The sequence below is a fragment of the Corvus brachyrhynchos genome, unplaced genomic scaffold (genome assembly GCF_000691975.1).
Source record: "Corvus brachyrhynchos isolate BGI_N302 unplaced genomic scaffold, ASM69197v1 scaffold1, whole genome shotgun sequence".
Lineage (NCBI taxonomy): Eukaryota > Metazoa > Chordata > Aves > Passeriformes > Corvidae > Corvus > Corvus brachyrhynchos.
In genome coordinates this window covers 8,796,389-8,815,503 of record NW_008237222.1, presented here as the reverse complement: position 1 = coordinate 8,815,503, position 19,115 = coordinate 8,796,389, and the positions used below count along the sequence as shown (strand labels likewise).

Below are 19,115 nucleotides of genomic sequence, written 5' to 3'. Positions count from 1 at the left end.
CCGGGGGTCCTGGCGGGCGCGGCTCTGCCAGGTGTGCCCGGGGGGGGGGCTGGGAGCCCTCCTGCGGGCACGTGTTCCCGGTGCCTTGGTTGTGCATGAAAGTAAACGGGGATGCGGGTGAGGCGTGCGAGAGAACAATAGCAAGTGCCCGCTGCTTGTCGGGGACAAGGTACACTCCTGTATTTTCGTGTTGTACACGCAGCGCTTAACTGCGCACAGGAGTGTGGTGGGTCGGGAGGTTTATTTTTGTGGGGTTTGGGCTATTCTGAACATCGTTTCTGAGAAGATCTGACAATTCAGAATCGTCACAGAATATTGTTGTGTGTCTCCTGAAAATAAGTTTTCAACTTTTTATTAATAAAGAAGATTTTGATTTTTTTCTCCTCTTTTCATTTGGGTGAGTTGGTTGTTTTCTTCCCTCCTAACGAGGTGAATAAAGTTTTTAAAGAACTTTTATAAAAAGGCAGTGGAGTTTCTGGCTGAGTTGCTGCACGAGGTATATGCTAATTGGGTGCAGGTTTTTAACTCCCCCACAATCTTACAGATTAATCCATTATTAATCTAAATTACAAAAACATTTCCGGTATAGTTGCAGTCGTGGAATATCCACGTCCAGGTTTGAATTGCATCCAGGAAAATAATAATTATTGTACTGTGTAATCATGATAGACAAATGATGTCAGTATAGAAAATGACACTTCTTGGTGTCGTGCTCCTCATCCCTTCAGTCAAGGGGACTACATTTTGGTGAGCTAAGGATAGGAGTGTGTATGGTGGGTCTCTGCCCTTGCTGCTCTCCTGCCTTTTTGGTTGTGCTATAGAATGGGGACTGCAAATCATGGTGAAGCTGTAAGGAGGTACTTGGACTCCCTTGTTGCAGCAAACTCCTTTTATGACTTTTCAGCTACACACTTGCAGAGATTTTGCCCACCCTCTCTTGGGGTTAAGAACAAGCAATTGGAATCAAGGGCCATCTTCTTTTCAGCTTCCCCTGTCCCAGCTGTGGGAGTAGAAGGAAGGGCAGAGAGAAATACAACATGGGAAGAAAGACATGAATGATCTCTGTCTGATGAGGCAGAATGGGTTACAAAACTAGTGTCATAAATACCAAAGTGTTACCAAAAGTTACTGAAACTATCATAATATCCCACATAATATTTGTATAACGATCCTCACTCTATTATTCAAAGCCTAAGGTCACCTAGTACCCAAAGTATATACTTATCAAAGTGCTTACTGTTTATTAAGCTGGAGTAGACAGTAAGAATCTTACATACATATGAACAAAAATCTATAAAAATCCATGTATTTCACATTTTTGTATACAGCAATGCCTTGAGGACAGCATTCCATGCTGGTAAAGGAAGTATTTCCTTCCCAATAGGTTAATGATTTAGTTGCTAAGCACTGAAACTTGATTGTTCTGTGTTTAGGCTGCAGCTTTTAAAAATGTTGGTCTCTCTCAGGCATGGCTACTTGGATTTAAATGCAAATGGAAATTATCTATTAGGAGAAAAAAATGGGCAAACTGACAAACACATAAGGTAGTTTCTTTCTACAAAAGTGGTGTTTCCTTGGGCTGTTGCCCCAATATGTTCCTATAGAGCATCTGAGAGGTAGAAAAAGTTCATCACAAAGTTGTTTATCTTGGCTTAAGAATTTGTAGCCCAGGTGTCTGTAAGACTTTTGTAGTCAGTGACTGCATCTGAATGACAACTCTGTGAGTCTAATCTCCCTACCATGGACAGGGACATCTTTTGCTAGCTCAGGTTGCTCAGAGCTCCATCCAACCTGTCCTTGAACTCTTCCAGGGATGGCCCATCCACAGCTTCTCTGGGCAACCGGTTCCAGCTGAGCTGCAGAGCTGTGAGCTGTGTTTATCAACTGGGCTGGCTGGAAACTGGTTTTGTGGCAGGACACTGTTGCACTAGAAGAGGGTTGTGATTCCTAATGGTTATAATTATACCAGCAAATAGATCAACATTTTGCACAAGGGAGAGGAGATACTTTCTCTCTTATCTCTTTGTAGTATCTAGGTATTAAAATGTAGCTTGTGCTTAGTACTGTCTGGGTGCAACTGCTTCTGAGTTCCAGTGGAGATCTCTTGCCAAGCTGGCACTTCGACCCTGATCACGTTATACATGCTCCTGAACACGTTATTCACGCTTTTCAGTTTATGAAATGGAATTGTTTCATTGCTATTCTCTCGCTGTCTTGTTTATGAAAAGCCTGTTACTGCCTTGTGTCAGGACTGGGATTTGTGTAATGCTGGATTAAAATCTTCCTGATGGAAAAGTTTTTTCATCTGTATCTGCTTATCCTTTCTGTATAGTTACAAAAATGCTATTGGGGGAGATATAACATAAAGGGGACATCTACTGGAAATAGGATTTATTTTTCTGTCAGTAAAGATTTCTTGGACTGAAAGACTTGAAGAAACTATGGTTTTGCTCAGTGGAAGTGTTGACAGCTTTTCACTTTTGAGAGATGAAAAGATCATTGCTTAAATGCAGGTAACACCATAAGCATACAATGTATGGTCATTTCACCTGCAAACAATTTCCCAAATGCAAGCAATGAGCAATATGTTGTGACATGGGAAGAGTGAGATCATATTTGTGCCATGGGTTGGATCTAACTTTATAAAATTACTGCAGGTTGCTCAGAAAATGTCTTGCCTCACAGCATCCTTAGGGAAACACTTGTTTGCTGGTGAAGATGAGAGCTGAATCAGTGTTGCTCAGGATAGCCCAAGAGCATCTGAATATGATCTAACATCCAAGAATGCTTAATAGTTATGTAATTAGTTATTTGGCAAGTTATTTTGGAGTGGAGATGGTGCAAGTGTTTTATATGTGCTTTATCCTGTAGGAAGGCTGAGATGTTAGCCCATGGGGAGGGGTAGAACAAAATTAAAAGCCAAAATCCATTTTATGTTAGCATTTAGCTGATCCAAGTATCACTTCCAGCTCTGCTTTCTTATTTAGAGATTAATCTGCTATTTCTTCCAGCTGTCTCTTCTGTTGCCTTTTTAAACCTCACATTTATGAAAATTCTGATAAGTTGTACCTGCTGAAATATGCAATGTATCATCTCCTTAGTTTAAATCAAGGCTCTGAAGTACATGTGCTTCTGGCAAAGAAACTATGTTTGCCCTTTATGTTGCACCGTGTGGTCACAGTGCTGCCACTGATGTGCATGTCCTCTGATGAGCACACCCAGGAGCTGCTATCCCAGTGCTCTTGCCCTGGGATCACCTTTGAAATAAATCACATGGGCAGAAAGTCACTGATTTAGGCATTTGGTCTTCTGTGGGAAATGTATTAAGTACGACTAAAGGCTTCAGTTTACCCCAAATTGCAGTTTTTTGTTTCAGAAGGAGCTAGAAGTCCTCTTTCTAGCATCCCTACCTCCCTTTACCCTGAACTAGCTAATAAACCAACATAAGCAAACAGGTTACAGCTGCTGACATAGTGATGTGCTGACATCATCCACCTCTGTTGACACCGGCAGTGTGGCACCACTGCAGTACTTTCCCTCTGGTGGCCACTTCTGGGTGACCCACTGCCCTTCGACCAGCTACCACTAAGCAATTTAGAAGCTTGTGGGTGACAAATACAAGATTAAGACGCTTGTCCTTGCACAGTGGACATATAAAACTTCAGTGTAATTAGTTAGGCCAAAAATGTTTTTTATTATTTTGCATGCTGGAGGGACTAGGAGACTGTGAAAAATCAGAAGGTGTTGTCATGCATGTTGTCTTCTGTGTGTCCTGACTCATACATTGTTTGAATTAATCACAGAATCACAAAATAATTTGAGTACCAGGTACATAACTACCTAGATCAGGTTGTTCAGAGCCCCAACAAACCTGTCCTTGAATGTTTCCAGGGATGAGGCATCTACAGCCTCTCTGGGCAACCTGTGATAGTGTTTCACCACCCTCATTAAAAAATTTCTTCCTTATGTCTAGATTAAATGTCTCCTCTTTTAGCTTGGAACTGTTACCCCTTGACCTATCACAATAAGCCCTACTAAACAGTCAGTCCCCATCGTTCCTATAAACCCCCATTAAACATTGAAAGGCAATAAGGTCTTCCTAACACCTTTTCCTCTCTAGGCTGAACAGCCTCCATTCTCAGCTCTCTCAGCCTTTCCTTATTGGAGAGGTGCTCCAGCCCTCTGACAATTTTCATGGCCTTCCTCTGGACCTTCTCCAGCTGGTCCACATCTTTCACTGAGTACTTGGGTGTGCTGTGCTTTTTATAAGCATGTTTGTGACCTGAGCTGCTACAAGGCAAAATACTATAATGTCAGTAAACTGTCTTCTTTTGTTTTGTTTATTTATTTGTCGCAAATACCAGCTCCAGCATAGGACATGGAGTAGTAAATTGTACATCCTGTGCCTGGTGTCTCTTTTATTTGTTTTGACAAGGACTCGTAGTCAATAGAATGTAGTCCAGGACAGCAGTATCACAGACTTTTTTTCCTCCTTCCGTTTAACAAAGCTTCTAAGTGACTTATGCTGAGGAGTAAGTCCACTTTGACTATATCAGTACGCTGCACTTGGTGTGAAAAGAAAGGAAAATTAAGAAATTAAATTTCTTCTCTTTTTACTATTAGTTTCTTTTCTTTTAACTACTAGTTTCTCAGAGATGTGGGCATGGCTGCTGCTCCTTTAAACCTCCATCACCATTGTCTCTGTGGACAGCTCCTGCTCTTGTTCACTTCCAAATTCCATTTGTGCCAAGATGTGCAAGTGTGAAGTATGTGGTGTCACATCAATGAGAAATTGTGTTTGGTGCTACCACTGGGACTTGCCTGTCAGGGACAGTGTCAGTAGGACAGAGGATGAGTGAGAGTTCAGAACAAGGTATTTGCTGTTGCCTGAGGAGGAGGAACAGCAGGACCTGGCAACGAAAGGCCTGTCCAGGAGCATTTGCTCCAGTCCTAACAGAGGATCACTGTAGGGCTATGGTGAGTGCTCTTGGATCTCCAGAGAGAAGCACCAATGGAAAAAAATACGGTCAGACTGATTTGTCAGTTTAAGCACTTGTGGCGAGTGAGACCTGCCTCTAGAAAGATGCTTAGAACAGTGGAGTGATCTCTGTGAAAAATTAATTCAGTAGATGGGCTGTTTCAGAATTGTGAACCCTTCTGAAAATATATTTGCAGCATTTGTTCTCTCTTGACTTGTGCGAGTGGGGAATGCTGTCTTTCATCATTGTGGAGCAGAGACTGACTGGGCAGAGTTAGTAACTACATTTACCTACTGTACTAAAGTGCCTGTGCTGCTTTGGCAGTGTGCTGACCTTAGAGGCAGAAAAATCATCCTTGTGCCCTGCTGTACATCTACACCAGTGTCCCCATCCTTCGATGGCAGTACAGTGGCTCATTCTGGACAGATGGAAGCAGCACATGTGGATAAAGCTGCCTGCTGGCCTCAGCTAACAGACTCCCTCAATGAGCTGGAGGCTGGAAGATGTGCTGTGTAGACATCAGGGTAGCTGGGTCTCTCCTGTTCTCATTGGACTATAAAGGGCAAAACCTGGTCCCATGCAGTTATATAACTTGGTGGGTGTTGTGTCCTGTCCTGTGTTGTGTGTCCATGCCCTCATCCACCCCACTCCCTTCCCACCTTATACAGAAGGGATGAATGACGGGGTTGGGTTTTTTCTCCTCTTTCTGTGCCCTCTCTCTGTGCCTCTGATTCTCTGTTGCCTTTTTTTCATGCAGGTGGGTGATGCCTGCTTTGCGTAGCACCTACAGACACTTGTCACAGCAGCCTTACAGGGATGTCCAGGCTTTTCAGCAGCAAGTGAGGCTCTTGCCTTACTAGCATTCTTTCAGCTAACTGCAAGGCATGAACACGGGGGAGAAATGAGATAATTTGTGTTATCACAAATTTGTCAGCACATTATACATAAATTGCAGTCATCAGGATCACTTAATCTGCTTTTCATGTGTCTCACTGAAGAGTGCTTGGCCTCAAGTTTGGAAAGGGTCAGCATTCAACATTCTGCATTTGAAGTGTTCCTGAACCAACAGGTCTCTGGCAGGCTACTCCACCAGTAGCTTTTAGCCTCCAGTGAGCTGACCAGCACCACCCCACTGCCCAAGCCATGGTTTCTTCATGAGGAGAAACCTGAAATTTTTCCATGCCATGGAAACAGGGTGGCTTTATCAGTATTAATGATAAACAGCCACAGTATTGTGGTTTGAGTAGTATGCAAAAATTTACTGTTGGAGAGGAGTTAATCATGTGTTGAATTTAATATTAAACCCTGGCAAGTTACTTAGTAGCTGTCACCTGCGATAAGTGCGACCTGCCTGCATTGCTGCCATTTGGCAGTGACTGCTCTGCTCCTTTTAAATGGAATCTGCAGTCCTTGTTGGCTGCCACAGAAAGAAATAGGTCAAAAACTTCCATTATTCTCAAATGACTGTATAAAGCATCTCTAAGCAATTTTCCCATCCCATTAAAATTTCTTTTCTTTTTTGTTTTGTTTTGGGGGTCAATGTGGCCTCAATTTGACCAGGCTGAGGAACAGATTTGGTTGTTTTACGTTTCATCTCTTCTGATGACTGCAGTAACTTATCTCTACCAGCTGCATGATGTGATAACCTTTGAGGTGCCTTGATTTATTAAAGAGTTTTCTGGCTTTTGGACAGATACCCCTAAGAAAGACATTAAGCTACATAAAACTGCATGTCTGTAACAGTTGTTCTGACCAGGTCATTGTATCATTATACTTTAGAGTGAACTTTGCATAAGCAGCACTTCGTGTAAAATTTTGGTACCTGTTCAGGTATGCTACTTCTGGCATGTTAACTTTTCTGGTGTGAAAAATAAAATTTCAAGAATTTCAAGAATAGTGAAAACAGCAACAAAAACAAAGCAGCAAAACAAAAAAACCCCTGGACTTTCTGGAGTTTTTTATTAAAAAATTGTCTGACTTTAGAAAGATATGAACTTTTACTACAGCTTTCCCACCACTTAGAAAATCTTTTTCTTTCCTGAACACTCCTCATGGTGACCTTGGCCTCCTTGTCCTGACAAGATTTGAGAATATCTTTTGTCCTCACCTTCCACAGCACTTGTACAATCTTTGTAATCTCTAATTTCTGTCAAACTGGGCTGAAGTTGGCCAAGAGGCTCAAAGGTTGTCAGAATGGCTGCAGAGCATTTCCACATCAACCTGCTTCCTTAAGTAGCACTTTATCTCTTTGAACTTCTGCAAACTTCTCATGGTTCACTTCTACAAAAACCTTCTCTGCGTCCAGCACTCAGTATCTGCCACTGCTTTCAAGGTCACATAAATTACATGTATTGTCTCCAGCATTTGTTTATAGTATACACAGCTGCATAGATGCAGATCATTGTAATCTGATTTTATTGTATTGGTATTATACTGTGACAGTGAGATGATGTTTACTTTTCTATTCATAAAATGGGCCCATGAAACTCACAGGGACACACTGTGTAACCTCGGGGTTCAGAATGAGTGACTTCTCTATGCACTTATCTGTGTAAGCTGCAATTACTGAGAAATGCAAAGTATGAGTTAGAGGAGGGAGGTCAGTTGTGGGTAAAAGCCATAAGGCAGCAGAAGGAATCATGTGCAAGTTAATACTGGAAGTGAGAAGTGTAGATCCACAAAGAGGAGATGTGAATCAATGAACAGCACCTAGAGGGTAAGCTGTACTCTGTATTTTATTTTCTTTCTTAAGGACAGATGAATGGCAGGTGGAACTGAAGTTCAGTAAGCTGGTCCTGGCCTGACACAAGTCAGATCTGGCAAGCCTAGCCTGCATCACTCTGACACTGTACTGCAGTATTTGTGAGGCCTCATGAAGCTGTTGTGTGATTATCTGTGTGGCTTTTATGCCTGCTTTTGGTATATGACATGGAAACAGAGAAAAATTTTCCACGCTTTACAAAATCCTGATAATATTACTGACTTAATTGTGATGTTACTGTGTGTGAAGAATTGTATGTTTTGTGAGCACTGGTAAACACTCAAATAATTAGGAATTTTTTTTAAATGCTGTGTTTGTCATCTAACCACAGAGCAAAACCAGGTGAGCCTGTTGCTCAGCTCTCTTTCCTCTGCTTGTGTGTTTGAAACAACAGTGTGAAAAGGACTACAGAGAAGGCAGTTGTATCCCTTTTGTGCAAAGTAACATCTGATCTGAGCAAAATACAAAAGGACATTAAAAACATGGAGAAGGTGTTTCTTAGAGCTTAAGTCCTGTGGGGTTTGGCATATTACTACTCATCACTGTGAAGCGATGCTCATTGTGGGGAAGGGACATGATGCCACAGAGTGACCATCAGGGTATTTTTTTTTTTATATGTCTATATATATAGACATATAAGTATGTATATGTCAGTATCAATCACAATTGGATATGATGCTGTAAAACTTTCACCATAGTAGCAACCTTATTTTGGAATTAGCATTTTATAAAACCAGGGCCTCAAACATAGTGTGATAAAAACCAGGGAGTCACAGTGTGATGGTGTTTACCTAACTATGATCTAACCAAATTTTTCTCTGCATTTTTTCCTTTAGCAAAGTATCCAGAGATCAAGACTCTGATGGGCCCAGATCCACATTTAAAGTGGATTGTATCTGGAATGGTTTTCACGCAGCTGCTGGCATGCTACCTGGTGAAAGACTTATCTTGGAAATGGATTTTTTTCTGGGCTTATGCTTTTGGGGGTTGCATCAACCATTCCCTGACCCTCGCCATCCATGATATTTCACACAATGTGGCCTTTGGCAACAAGCAGGCCAAGTGGAACCGATGGTTCGCAGTCTTTGCCAACTTGCCCATTGGCATCCCCTACTCTGCCTCCTTCAAGAAATACCACATTGACCATCACCGGTATCTGGGAGGGGACAGTTTGGACGTGGACATTCCCACAGACTTTGAGGGCTGGTTTTTCTGCACGCCGCTTCGGAAACTGCTTTGGCTGTTCCTCCAGCCTCTGTTCTACAGTCTGAGACCACTGTATGTGAACCCCAAAGCAATTACACGGATGGAAATTCTCAATGCTCTCGTCCAGTTTTCTGTAGACCTCATCATTTACTACCTGTGGGGGCTCAAACCAGTTATTTACTTAATAGCAGGTACAATTCTTTGCTTGGGTGTTCATCCCATTTCTGGGCACTTCATAGCAGAACACTACATGTTCCTAAAAGGGTATGAGACATACTCTTACTACGGACCTCTGAACTGGCTCACCTTCAATGTAGGCTACCACATGGAGCATCATGACTTCCCCAGCATTCCTGGATGCAGATTGCCCATGGTAAGGATAGCATGAGTGAGTTGTATTTTTATGAAAGCTGCTAAACTGTCTCAAAGAAAACACTCCAAATCATAGCAATTGATGAATTTAAGAAAAAAAGGGGAAAATAAAGAAAACAGCTTTTTTGATTTGTTTCTCATTAATTTTAAGCCAGAGGTTGAGAGAAATGGCTGTCAAACTGCTGTAATATTTAGTTTATTTGATGCAAAGTAGAACATCTGAGCTTCAGAGGGCTTGAGGAATACCTTTTGCATGATAAAATCCTCCAAAAAGGCTTTAAATATCTTGATTTACATCTCTCAGCCACCAAGTTTCAACTCTTTGAAAGTTTAAAGGCCCATCTAAAGGGAGGCAGGTGGCAATTGCTACTGGAAATTTGTCTAATGATCAATCTGCTAACTATATTGCTTGATTAACATCAAAGAAAATTCTTCTGTTTTTGAGATAAGTTTTAGGGCATGTTCCAGCCTGACACAGATAGCACTAGAAAATAAAGCCGCACTCTCTGTGACTCCTTTTAGCTCTGCTGCCCCACCCACAGAAACTGAGGAGGCCTGGTCTGTCATTGGGAAAGTGCTGTGGCTTTCCTCCTTTGAAAGGCAAACCCATTTTTGTTTATGTTTTATCAGTTGTGGGAATCAAATTTGCAAAGCCCAGGTGTCTAGGAATGGTTTTCAATCTCCCTCCAGGTATGTGGCTGCTTTTGTGTGTTTTAATACCTGGGTTCCTCAGCAGGTGCTCACAGTGTTAGAGGTACGTGAGTTTGAAGGATTACTCCTACGTACAAGTTCTCTGACGTAACAGGAAGGAAACCTCTTTCTCTGGCCTGATGCAAAGTTGGGAACTGCTACTGCAATATATATCCTTTGAGGTGGAGGTAGACCTGAGGAGCCTGAGGTTCAGGAGCTGTGACCTCCCCATTACTGATACCACGTGCAGCTTCTATGATGGCATACCCAGGCAAACCCTGCTGTATGGGTTCATGTTCTCCATCACAGAAACACTCTCTGAGAGGAGATTCAAATCAACTGGAGATTTTCTTGTGTAGAAGAGTATGGGAAGCCTCTATATAGCCTGAAATTGTGTTTCATTCACCTCCTTCACTGCTGGAGGTCTGTCCTGGAGACACTGCCTGTTCCGGGCAAGGCCCAGAGGAGCTGGTACAGCAGCTTACATTCAGATACGAGGTTCCCCTGTGAGGCACTCCCATCACTGATACACCTGATAGCTCAGAGGGGAAGTGCATGTGCTTAGCTTTAGTTTCAAATGTTCAAACTTGTTAGATGGGCTTAGATACTTAGATTACCAAAATGTAAATAGAAGAGAAGGAGGTTAGCTCTGTATCCTGCACAAGGGAGGTGAGTGACTAATTGAACTTGCTGGGACTGTTGCTCCAGCCCTGATTGAGACCTGAAAAGCTCTTCTCCACCCACACCACAAATAGTTCAGCCTAATTCCTTGAGGCAGCACAGCAGCTGGAAGTGTCTGCCCTCCTGTGTAAAGAGGATGGAGTTATTAGCTGAATTTCATGAGCTTGTGTTTGCGTGTGTTTTGCTCTTTGGTAACTGTGACTCGCCCTGCTGGTGGAGGAGAGAGCAGACTTGTCAGTCACTGTTGCCTGACAGAATTATATAGAAGACTTGGAGTCTAATGAGTGATCAATTACAAGTAAAAATTCCATTAAAAAGTGAAAATTCTTTGACAAAACAGTTACTGTAGAAAATGCTTTGACCATAAAAACAAGTTGGTTACTCTTTTCTGCAAAATGAGAAAAAAAAATCTCTGCCTCTCTGGTGGAAAGAAATAAAGAAACAGATCCTCTCTGATTAGCTTTAAATCTTGAACTTCATAGCAGGTAGGAAACCTCACCTTGCTCTACTTTCCTTAACCTTCTGGCAAATTCTTCACTCAGCAAAGATCTGTTTTTTTCAGATTTAGTCTCTTAGACACTTGAACTTCTAATAGTTGCATTGTGTAATGTGGATGACCTCTCAGTGAGACTATTTTTATTTTTAATTACTGTCAAGTAGAAAGTGGAATAAAGATTTCTATTTTTAAAAATCTATCCTGCATGATTGAGAGCAGGGAAGAAATAGGATTTGAGAATAACTGGATCTCAATCTTGGAAAGCAACTGGCTTTTCAGCTTGCTTATCAGGAAAGTAAATTCAGCTTTGTCCTTTGTTACAGGTGTGTCGTTCAGAATGTTCTGAGTAATGTGTTTGCCACTGGAAAGACCTTTACCCTAGGACTGTGACAGATGTGAAAGAGGAAGAATTAGGCTCTGCTCATAAGCTTATGGATATTAAAGATGAGTGACATGGGTGTGCAGTAAGAACTTGTCCCACTAGTATAATGAGAGATTACACAAGAGACCATGAAATTTAACATTGCAATGAAGGACCTGCTCTAAAAAAACACCTGTAGACTTAAGACTAGATTAGTCTTTCAATGAAGTCTTATAACTATAAAATATTGCATTGTTTACCAAATGAGTTAAGAGGTCCATTCCTCATTGTCTGTAGGATTGAGTATACTTATGGAGAGAGGAGACTGGAGAAGAAGAAGGAACTCTACTCCTCCTAGAAGCTGCAATAAAAGTGGCAGTGTTACCAGAGGCAAGCTAGTTACTCATTAAGCTTGTGGGAAAAGGAAAAGACATGGTATGAAACCAGATTTATTAGACAGACAAGACTGGAAAACATGGTAGATGTGCTGGTTTTGAGTTGCAAATTTCTTTAACCCTATGATGGCCAGGAGGGCTAGCTTGAGAGTTCTTCACCCTGTGGTGGAGATGTAGGACTATAGAGGGAACTTCTGTAATTAGCCTTTGAGCATTCTAAATGTAATTTTGCAGCTTTGTGTCATAAGGTTCTCTAGTTTCTGTATAGCCCCAGGACAAAGAGCGTGTAACAGCCATGCTGACAGACTAGGCTGCATTTGACTTTTGTGCCTATCAGGTATGATGGACTAGGATTAGGGTCTTATCACTGTGTTCTACAAGCACAGAGCCAGAACAAAAGTTTCAGTCCAACAGGTATGATTTCTTACCCTGCCAACTTGATCTGCTTGAAGAAAAGCCTCAATATATCAGGTGCAAAGTGCCTAGTAATTGTCCTGCAGACTTTGCATTCTCTTGTTATCGTTCTCTGATAACAGAATCACAGAATGGGTGAGGTTCAAAGGGACTGCAGTGGGGTCATCTGATTCAGCCTCCCTGCTCAAACAGAGGCACCCCAGAGCACATGGCACAAGATTGTGTCGAGAAGGTTCTTGAATATCCCCATCTGACTCCGCATCATCTCTGGACAATCTGTTCCAGTGCTCGGTCACTGCACAGTAAAGAAGTTCTTCCTCATGTTCAGGTGGAACTTCCTGTGCATCAGTTTCTGCCAGTTGCCTCTTGTCCTATTGCTCGGCACCACTGAGAAGAGCCTGGATCCATTCTCTTGACACCTACCCTCCAGATACTTATCAATACTGATGAGGTTCCCTCTCGGTTGTCTTTTCTTGAGGCTGAACAGGGCCAGCTATCTCAGCTTTTTCTCATAAGGGAGATGGTCCAGTCCCTTGATCAACTTTGTCACCTTTTTCTGGACTTGCTCCAGGAGCTCCATGTCCCTCTTGTACTGAAGAGCCAGAACTGGACACTGCATTTCAGATGTGCCTCACCAGGGCTGAGTAGAGGGGCAGGATCACCTCCCTTGGCCTGCTTCCAATGCTCTCCGTAGTGCACCCCAGGATTCCATTGTCCTTCTTGGTCCCCAGGACACTGCAGGCTCATGGACAGCTTGTTGTCCACCAGGACCCCCAGATCGTGCTCCTCAGAGCTGCTTTCCAGCAGGTTCCCCCCAGCCTGTGCTGGTGCCTGGTGTTATTCCTCCCCAGATGCAGGACCCTGCACTTGCTCTTCTTGAATTTCAGACAGTTCTTTTGCAATTTCCGTTTACAAACTAGCAATGAGTTAAGACTTACAGTTGAGATTTGTAAGGAAGAAGGTGGGGAGGAGTTGAAGAAAATGGACCACCTACAATGCAATAAATGAAGAGCTTGAGGAGCAGGATTTTGAAATACTTAATCACAGTGCCATCCTCTTTAAGGCAATCTATGATCTGGCCACAAAACTTGCTACCTGGAAACTGCTGCCTACAGGTTTTGTACTGTAATCAGAATGTAACACAGAGGATGACTCTTCCAGCCTCAACCATACTTCACAGATATCACAGAATCATTAAAGTTGGAAAAGACCTGCAAGATCATTGAGTCGAAACTTTGATCTAATACCACCATATCAGCTAAACCATAGGATGAAGTGCCATGTTGAGTCATTTCTTGAACACTTCCAGGGGTGGTGACTCCACCACTTCCTTGAGCAACTGTTCTAGTGTTTGACAAGTCTCAGTGAAGAAATTCTTTCTGCTGTCCAACCTGAACCTCGCTGGTGCAGCTTGAGGCCTTTTATCTCTTGTCCTGCTGCTTGTTGCCTGGAGAGGCCGATCCCTACCAGGCTACACCCTCCTTTCAAAGATTTGTAGAGTGTGATAAAGTCTCCCCTGAGCCTCCTTTTCTGCAGGCTAAACAACCCCAGCTCCTTCAGCCACTCCTCATATGATGTTGCATTTAAAAGGGAACCTGCATTAAACTCCAATTACTTTCTGCCCTCCCACTATCCAGATTTTCTGGTTGATAAGCTGATAATTCTGTTTTATGTATGGAGATGCTGAAAGAAATAACCAAAAATGAGATGTTTTTGCTGGGAAACTTTTGTGTAGATCTATTGTAAAAGAGAAACCTCTTTTAAAATTCTTTTCTGCCTTGTGATAGCAAGATGGGAACATGTATCTTAACAAATTTCCTTCTTTTCCATAAGAAAATCCTTCAGAAGCCCCACCTCTAACTGCATTCATTAAATTTTCTCTTTTCTCCATTCCTTATTGCAGTTCCACCTTCCCCTCTCCATTGTTTCTGTACATCCCACATGGTTGTCCTGCCCAGAGCAGAGGGACCTTGCCAGCGATGCAAGTGGTGCCTGCCTTCCTGCACAAGATGCTGCTCATGTTTGCTGAAGCTATTGGGCTGAATATAGGCAGGCTGTTTATTGGCCTCTTCTCTGAGCCATTTTTAACTACTTTGTCAATACTGCTTTTCAGTCAGCCTTTGGAGCCAGAGGACACAGCCTGAGGCATTGTTCCTAGGAGCTGAATGGGTTTCTCTGAATCTCTGTCCTTCCACTTCCATGTGCAAGGGGCAATACAGGAAAACTTCCTGAAGCTCTTGTAGTGGTCAGAATCTAACATGGTCAAGAGCCCTGCAGAATAATGTAACTACCTAAGAAAACATGATTTGGTGCAGAGGGCAAGAAATACATGGGGCTCTGGAGAAGAGAGAATGGTAGACTTGCCATATGAACTTGAGTATCGTAGATGAGGGCTGAATTGCAGTTGAAAGGCAGAATTCAGGCAGAACATCTAAAATGGAGTTAGGAGGGAAGGTCTAACCAACTGTGTGCTAGGGAATGACCATGTCAGAGCTGGAGTGGAACTTTTGGAGCTGGTTATCTGAGCCCCCCCTTTGTGTTTGCATCAGGCTTCATGAGTAGCCTTCATTCAAGGGAGTTTACTGTAGAAATAGTCCTCCCTCTCATCCTCTGGCTATTTCAATCACCCAGCTGGTAAAAGGGAGGATATAAAATCCAGATTAAATTATTTCTGACCAGGGTTACAGAAGGAGCATGGGGAACTAAATCTGCATCTCCAGAGATCTTAGCTGGCACCTGGAAATCACTTTTCTTCCAGTTATTAACAAATACTTCTAAGGAGAAATCCTGATATTGTCTGAATCCCATTGAAAATTAACTACTTTGAAGTACAAATCAATGCTTTAAAGCAGGATAGAGGAAATAATTAGGAAGCTTGAAGTATTCTGTGAAAGACAGAATACAGTCAGACCTGAACTGAATCTCCCATCTCCAGCACAGCACTACCATGCCACAAACACAAGGTGTAGGGACAGAGGTACAGAGTTGAAAGATCTTAATAAGACCTGTACACTATCCAACTTACCTCATAGAGAAGCATCTGCTAGGAAGCTGAATTAATGAGGTAATTAGCAGGGAGCCATAGTATCTTATAATTTAACTTTCACTGGGATTCTTACCTTTTCACAGTCACAATGCTGTGTTAAGGTTCCACTGTTACACCTTGGGTGGTGATGATACCCTCTTCTCACATGATGATTTCTGTGTAACCCTTTCACCCTTCACTGGAACTCTGCACTGTGCTCAGCATAGCTGGCTGTAAAATTCTGCAGGGTTTTTAAAGGGAGAAGTCATGGTGTCCAGCAAGACAAACTACTCTATTCTGGAGCTTTGTTTGTCTAGGAGGTGGAGCTGCAGTAAAACCATGCCCAAGCAGGTAGTGCAAGTGTGCTATAGTTAACAGATTCTGCTGCTTTATAAATGTGTTCAAAAAGCAGAGCATCTAGTTGGAGCAGAAATAACAGCTGATGACTTGGGAATCCTCACAGTCCCCTGAACCTGCCAGCTCTGGAACCTCTCTGTCCTCTGGTTCTGGCCTTACTCCCACTACAAGCCCCACCCCAATGCTGCACAATGCTTCTCTGATGGCAACAGTCTTAAGACTTGGGGCATTATAGCAGGGATGAAATTTTATTAGACTTGTGACCTAATAATGATCTCGCAGTATTTTTAATATCAGACTGCAGAGAACAGACCACCCCTGCAATTTTCTTTGCCTGCTGGAGGAACATGTCTCTTGGATTTATATCATGGTAGCAGAATGGAGAGAAAACAAAGTGTAGGCAAGGTTGTGTCTGGCATTTTCTCAGTCGTTAATTTTCTCTTACGCAGAACCCTCAACAGAAGAATATTACAAGTGGAAAACAGGGCTTTAAATACAGTGTGCTGGAGTCTTGGCAATTGATAAAGTGGATAAGACATCTCATTGTGGAGATGCCACCACCTCTGAAATGAGACAAAATAGTTCTGAGTGAAGGCAGAATCCATCGTCTTTCAAATTATGACACTGTGAGGCAAAACTTACATCAGAAATCTGCTAAGAAGTATCTAAATGCATTTAAGTACATCTCATTTGGCTGAACTTCAGAAGCTCACAAGCAATAACAAGTAACTTCAGGTTATGGCTGTGCTATCAGATCTGAACGTCAAGGTTGAAACACACCTGACTCTGTGCAGCCAAACAGCTCATTCTCTCTCTTCTTCTTCCAGGTGAAGAAGATTGCAGCAGAATATTATGATAACCTCCCACATCACCAGTCCTGGATTCGAGTTCTGTGGGACTTTGTTTTTGATGACACTCTTGGTCCTTATTCAAGGGTTAAGAGACTGTGCAAGCTGGCAAAGGAAAGCTAACAGGGTAGGTCTGCATGCTGCAGTGGTGTGTGTTTGTTCATTGCCACAACTTCAGTTTTCTGCATAAATAGAAGGATCTTTCTGTGTGCTGAATTAAAGTTGGTGCATGCTGCTTACGCCAAGAGGATGAGTGTGAAAATGAAGCCATTTTAGACTACTGATACTTTTTAATAAAGGATATTTTTATATGTAACCCTCAGAAACTACATTAGAGTGAACTATGATTAAGTGAACCTTAGGTCTAGGCTTAGAATTAACTTCCTGGGACACAAGAGCCTAAGCCCAAGTTTTGGCTTTGTCCACAGGGGAGAACGTTTGCTGTGTGTTATGTGTGAGCATGCGTGTGTGCAGTTCAGGACTGGTTTCTCTTGATGCCAGATTGGAAGTAGATGCTCTGTGTGCACAGGACTGTGGAAGCAGGGAGGACTGGCATGCAGAAGTAAATGATACTCTCTGGAGAACACAAGGGTGCTCTTAGCTCAATGTCTTTTCTAATCTAATATCTCATTATCTTCCAATAATTGCTAATAGCAGAGATTTTATATGTGCATATATGTTTATATTTTTGTACGTCTGTAACATTATTTTAGTAGCTGCGGTTGGATCTTTATTCCAGGGCTTTGTCTAAACCTTTTCTGAATGAACTTCCATTCTTAGGATCTAATACTGTCACTAACTGACAGATCTGAACTGTGGCAAGGAGAAATCCTTTCTTTAGTCTTCCACCTACTGCCCTGATCAGCAGCATGGATGTGCCTCTGGAGGAACTGGGTGGTCCTTTCTCATTCACCTTTTCAACAGTATTCATAACTTCATGTATCTCACCTTTTTCCCTACTGTAAGTCCTCTGGGAAAAGGAGAGGTTCTAGTTTTAATTTTTCCTTGCCAAGACTCTTAGCATCCCTAGTCACCTTTCTTGTGTCTCCTCTGTATTACACCCCTTTCTGTGCATGGGAGTTAGGAGTACATGTCCATGAAGACATGGAGATGTCTTCATCTCCATGGTGGTATTTGTTCCTAACTGCTTTCAGAATAATGGTAATTTTTGTCCTCTGTCATTCAAGGGGCACAACTTGACATTTGGGAAGCACATGATACTCTAGCTATATAAAATTGCCATTGGTGGTGTTAAGGGGATGTACCTGGAACATAGAGATAGGGTTGTTTCTCTCGCTATATTTCTTACTTGGTGCTATTGACATTAACCTTCATCTCTCATCTCTCCCCACTGGCTACTAAAATCTTCCTGCCTGTCCTCTCCAACTAGAAACTTCTGGCTATCCTCAATAATTCTGCATCTTCAAAAATATTAATCAACATAACCTTTCTCCAAGCAGAACAATATCTTGGGAGTCAGGAATTCAGATGCCATCTAGTAAATTCCCTCTACCATGGAAAGCTGGCAAAATATTTCTGTCCTTACTAAGTGGTTAAAAGAGAGACATATATATATATATATATATGGGTTCTCTTGCCCTGTAACCCTCTAACAGTTTGGGGTTTTTTTCTTCTGGAAATCCATGGCTGTAACAAAGAAACGGATTATTGTGCAGCCTCATTGGTCCCTCAGAGTATGTGATTAGACCTGGGAAGCCTGATTTCCTCACTAAACACAATTTTGTTCCTTCCTTCAGCAGCACTGGATCCAGTGAGCCAGTTCTCTGTTCACAAGGCAGCTGAGCTAACCTGCTGCAATTTGGGTTCCTCCTTCATGTACCCTTTCTCCATTTTTCTCACCCATATGATTTTGGCAGTTGGGTAAATAAATACCCAGGTCTGTTCAGCAGAGCAAGATCCTTTGTAATACAGGGGCTGAACACCAGTTTATTCACAGATACTGTTTTGTGCTTTTGGATAAGAAGAGCAAGAATGGGGCTTCTTCCAGCACTTCAGCCTTCACTGGTTCCTCAGTGACAAATATACTTAAGACATTATGTCCTAATTATTAAAGCTGCTTCTCTCCCAAAGGAGGCATTGGTGTGGGAACTTTCATTACCTTCTTTGTATCAGTGCTAATGTCAGGGAATTTCAGTTTTTTATTGATTTACTTCATATTTGCTGTCACTCTGATCACATATTCAACTTCCCATGTCTTTAGCAGCTGTTCCTCAACTCTCTTGTCCAGCTTAATAAGGTAATATAAAAACACAATAAAGATTATGCTGTTTTCCTCAATTTGACTATTGTCCTTATCCTCTTTGATGAGTGACCTTATGCTGTAGTTCCCTTACTCAGCTGTTTCATGATCCAGTTATCCATGTCCTGTGGACTACTAACCTAGCCTGACACAGAGGCTCTGGTGTAAATGAGCCAACCAAAATTGTCAGCCACTTCTTCACCTGCCTCCCATCAGTATTTCCATCATGGTCCCAGCTTGCTTAGCCTGGGCAGCCCCACAGCCCTCCTG

General features: G+C 42.3%; 1 protein-coding gene across 1 annotated transcript; it reads left to right on the top strand.

The window, feature by feature from the left end:
- Positions 1-8,553: 8,553 nt before the first annotated feature.
- Positions 8,554-18,883, top strand: DEGS2 (delta 4-desaturase, sphingolipid 2). The gene is made up of 2 exons (XM_017729082.1): positions 8,554-9,319; positions 16,565-18,883. Exons 1-2 carry the CDS (start codon positions 8,603-8,605, stop codon positions 16,706-16,708), a joined length of 861 nt encoding a protein of 286 aa, XP_017584571.1. The 5' UTR covers positions 8,554-8,602; the 3' UTR covers positions 16,709-18,883.
- Positions 18,884-19,115: the final 232 nt, after the last annotated feature.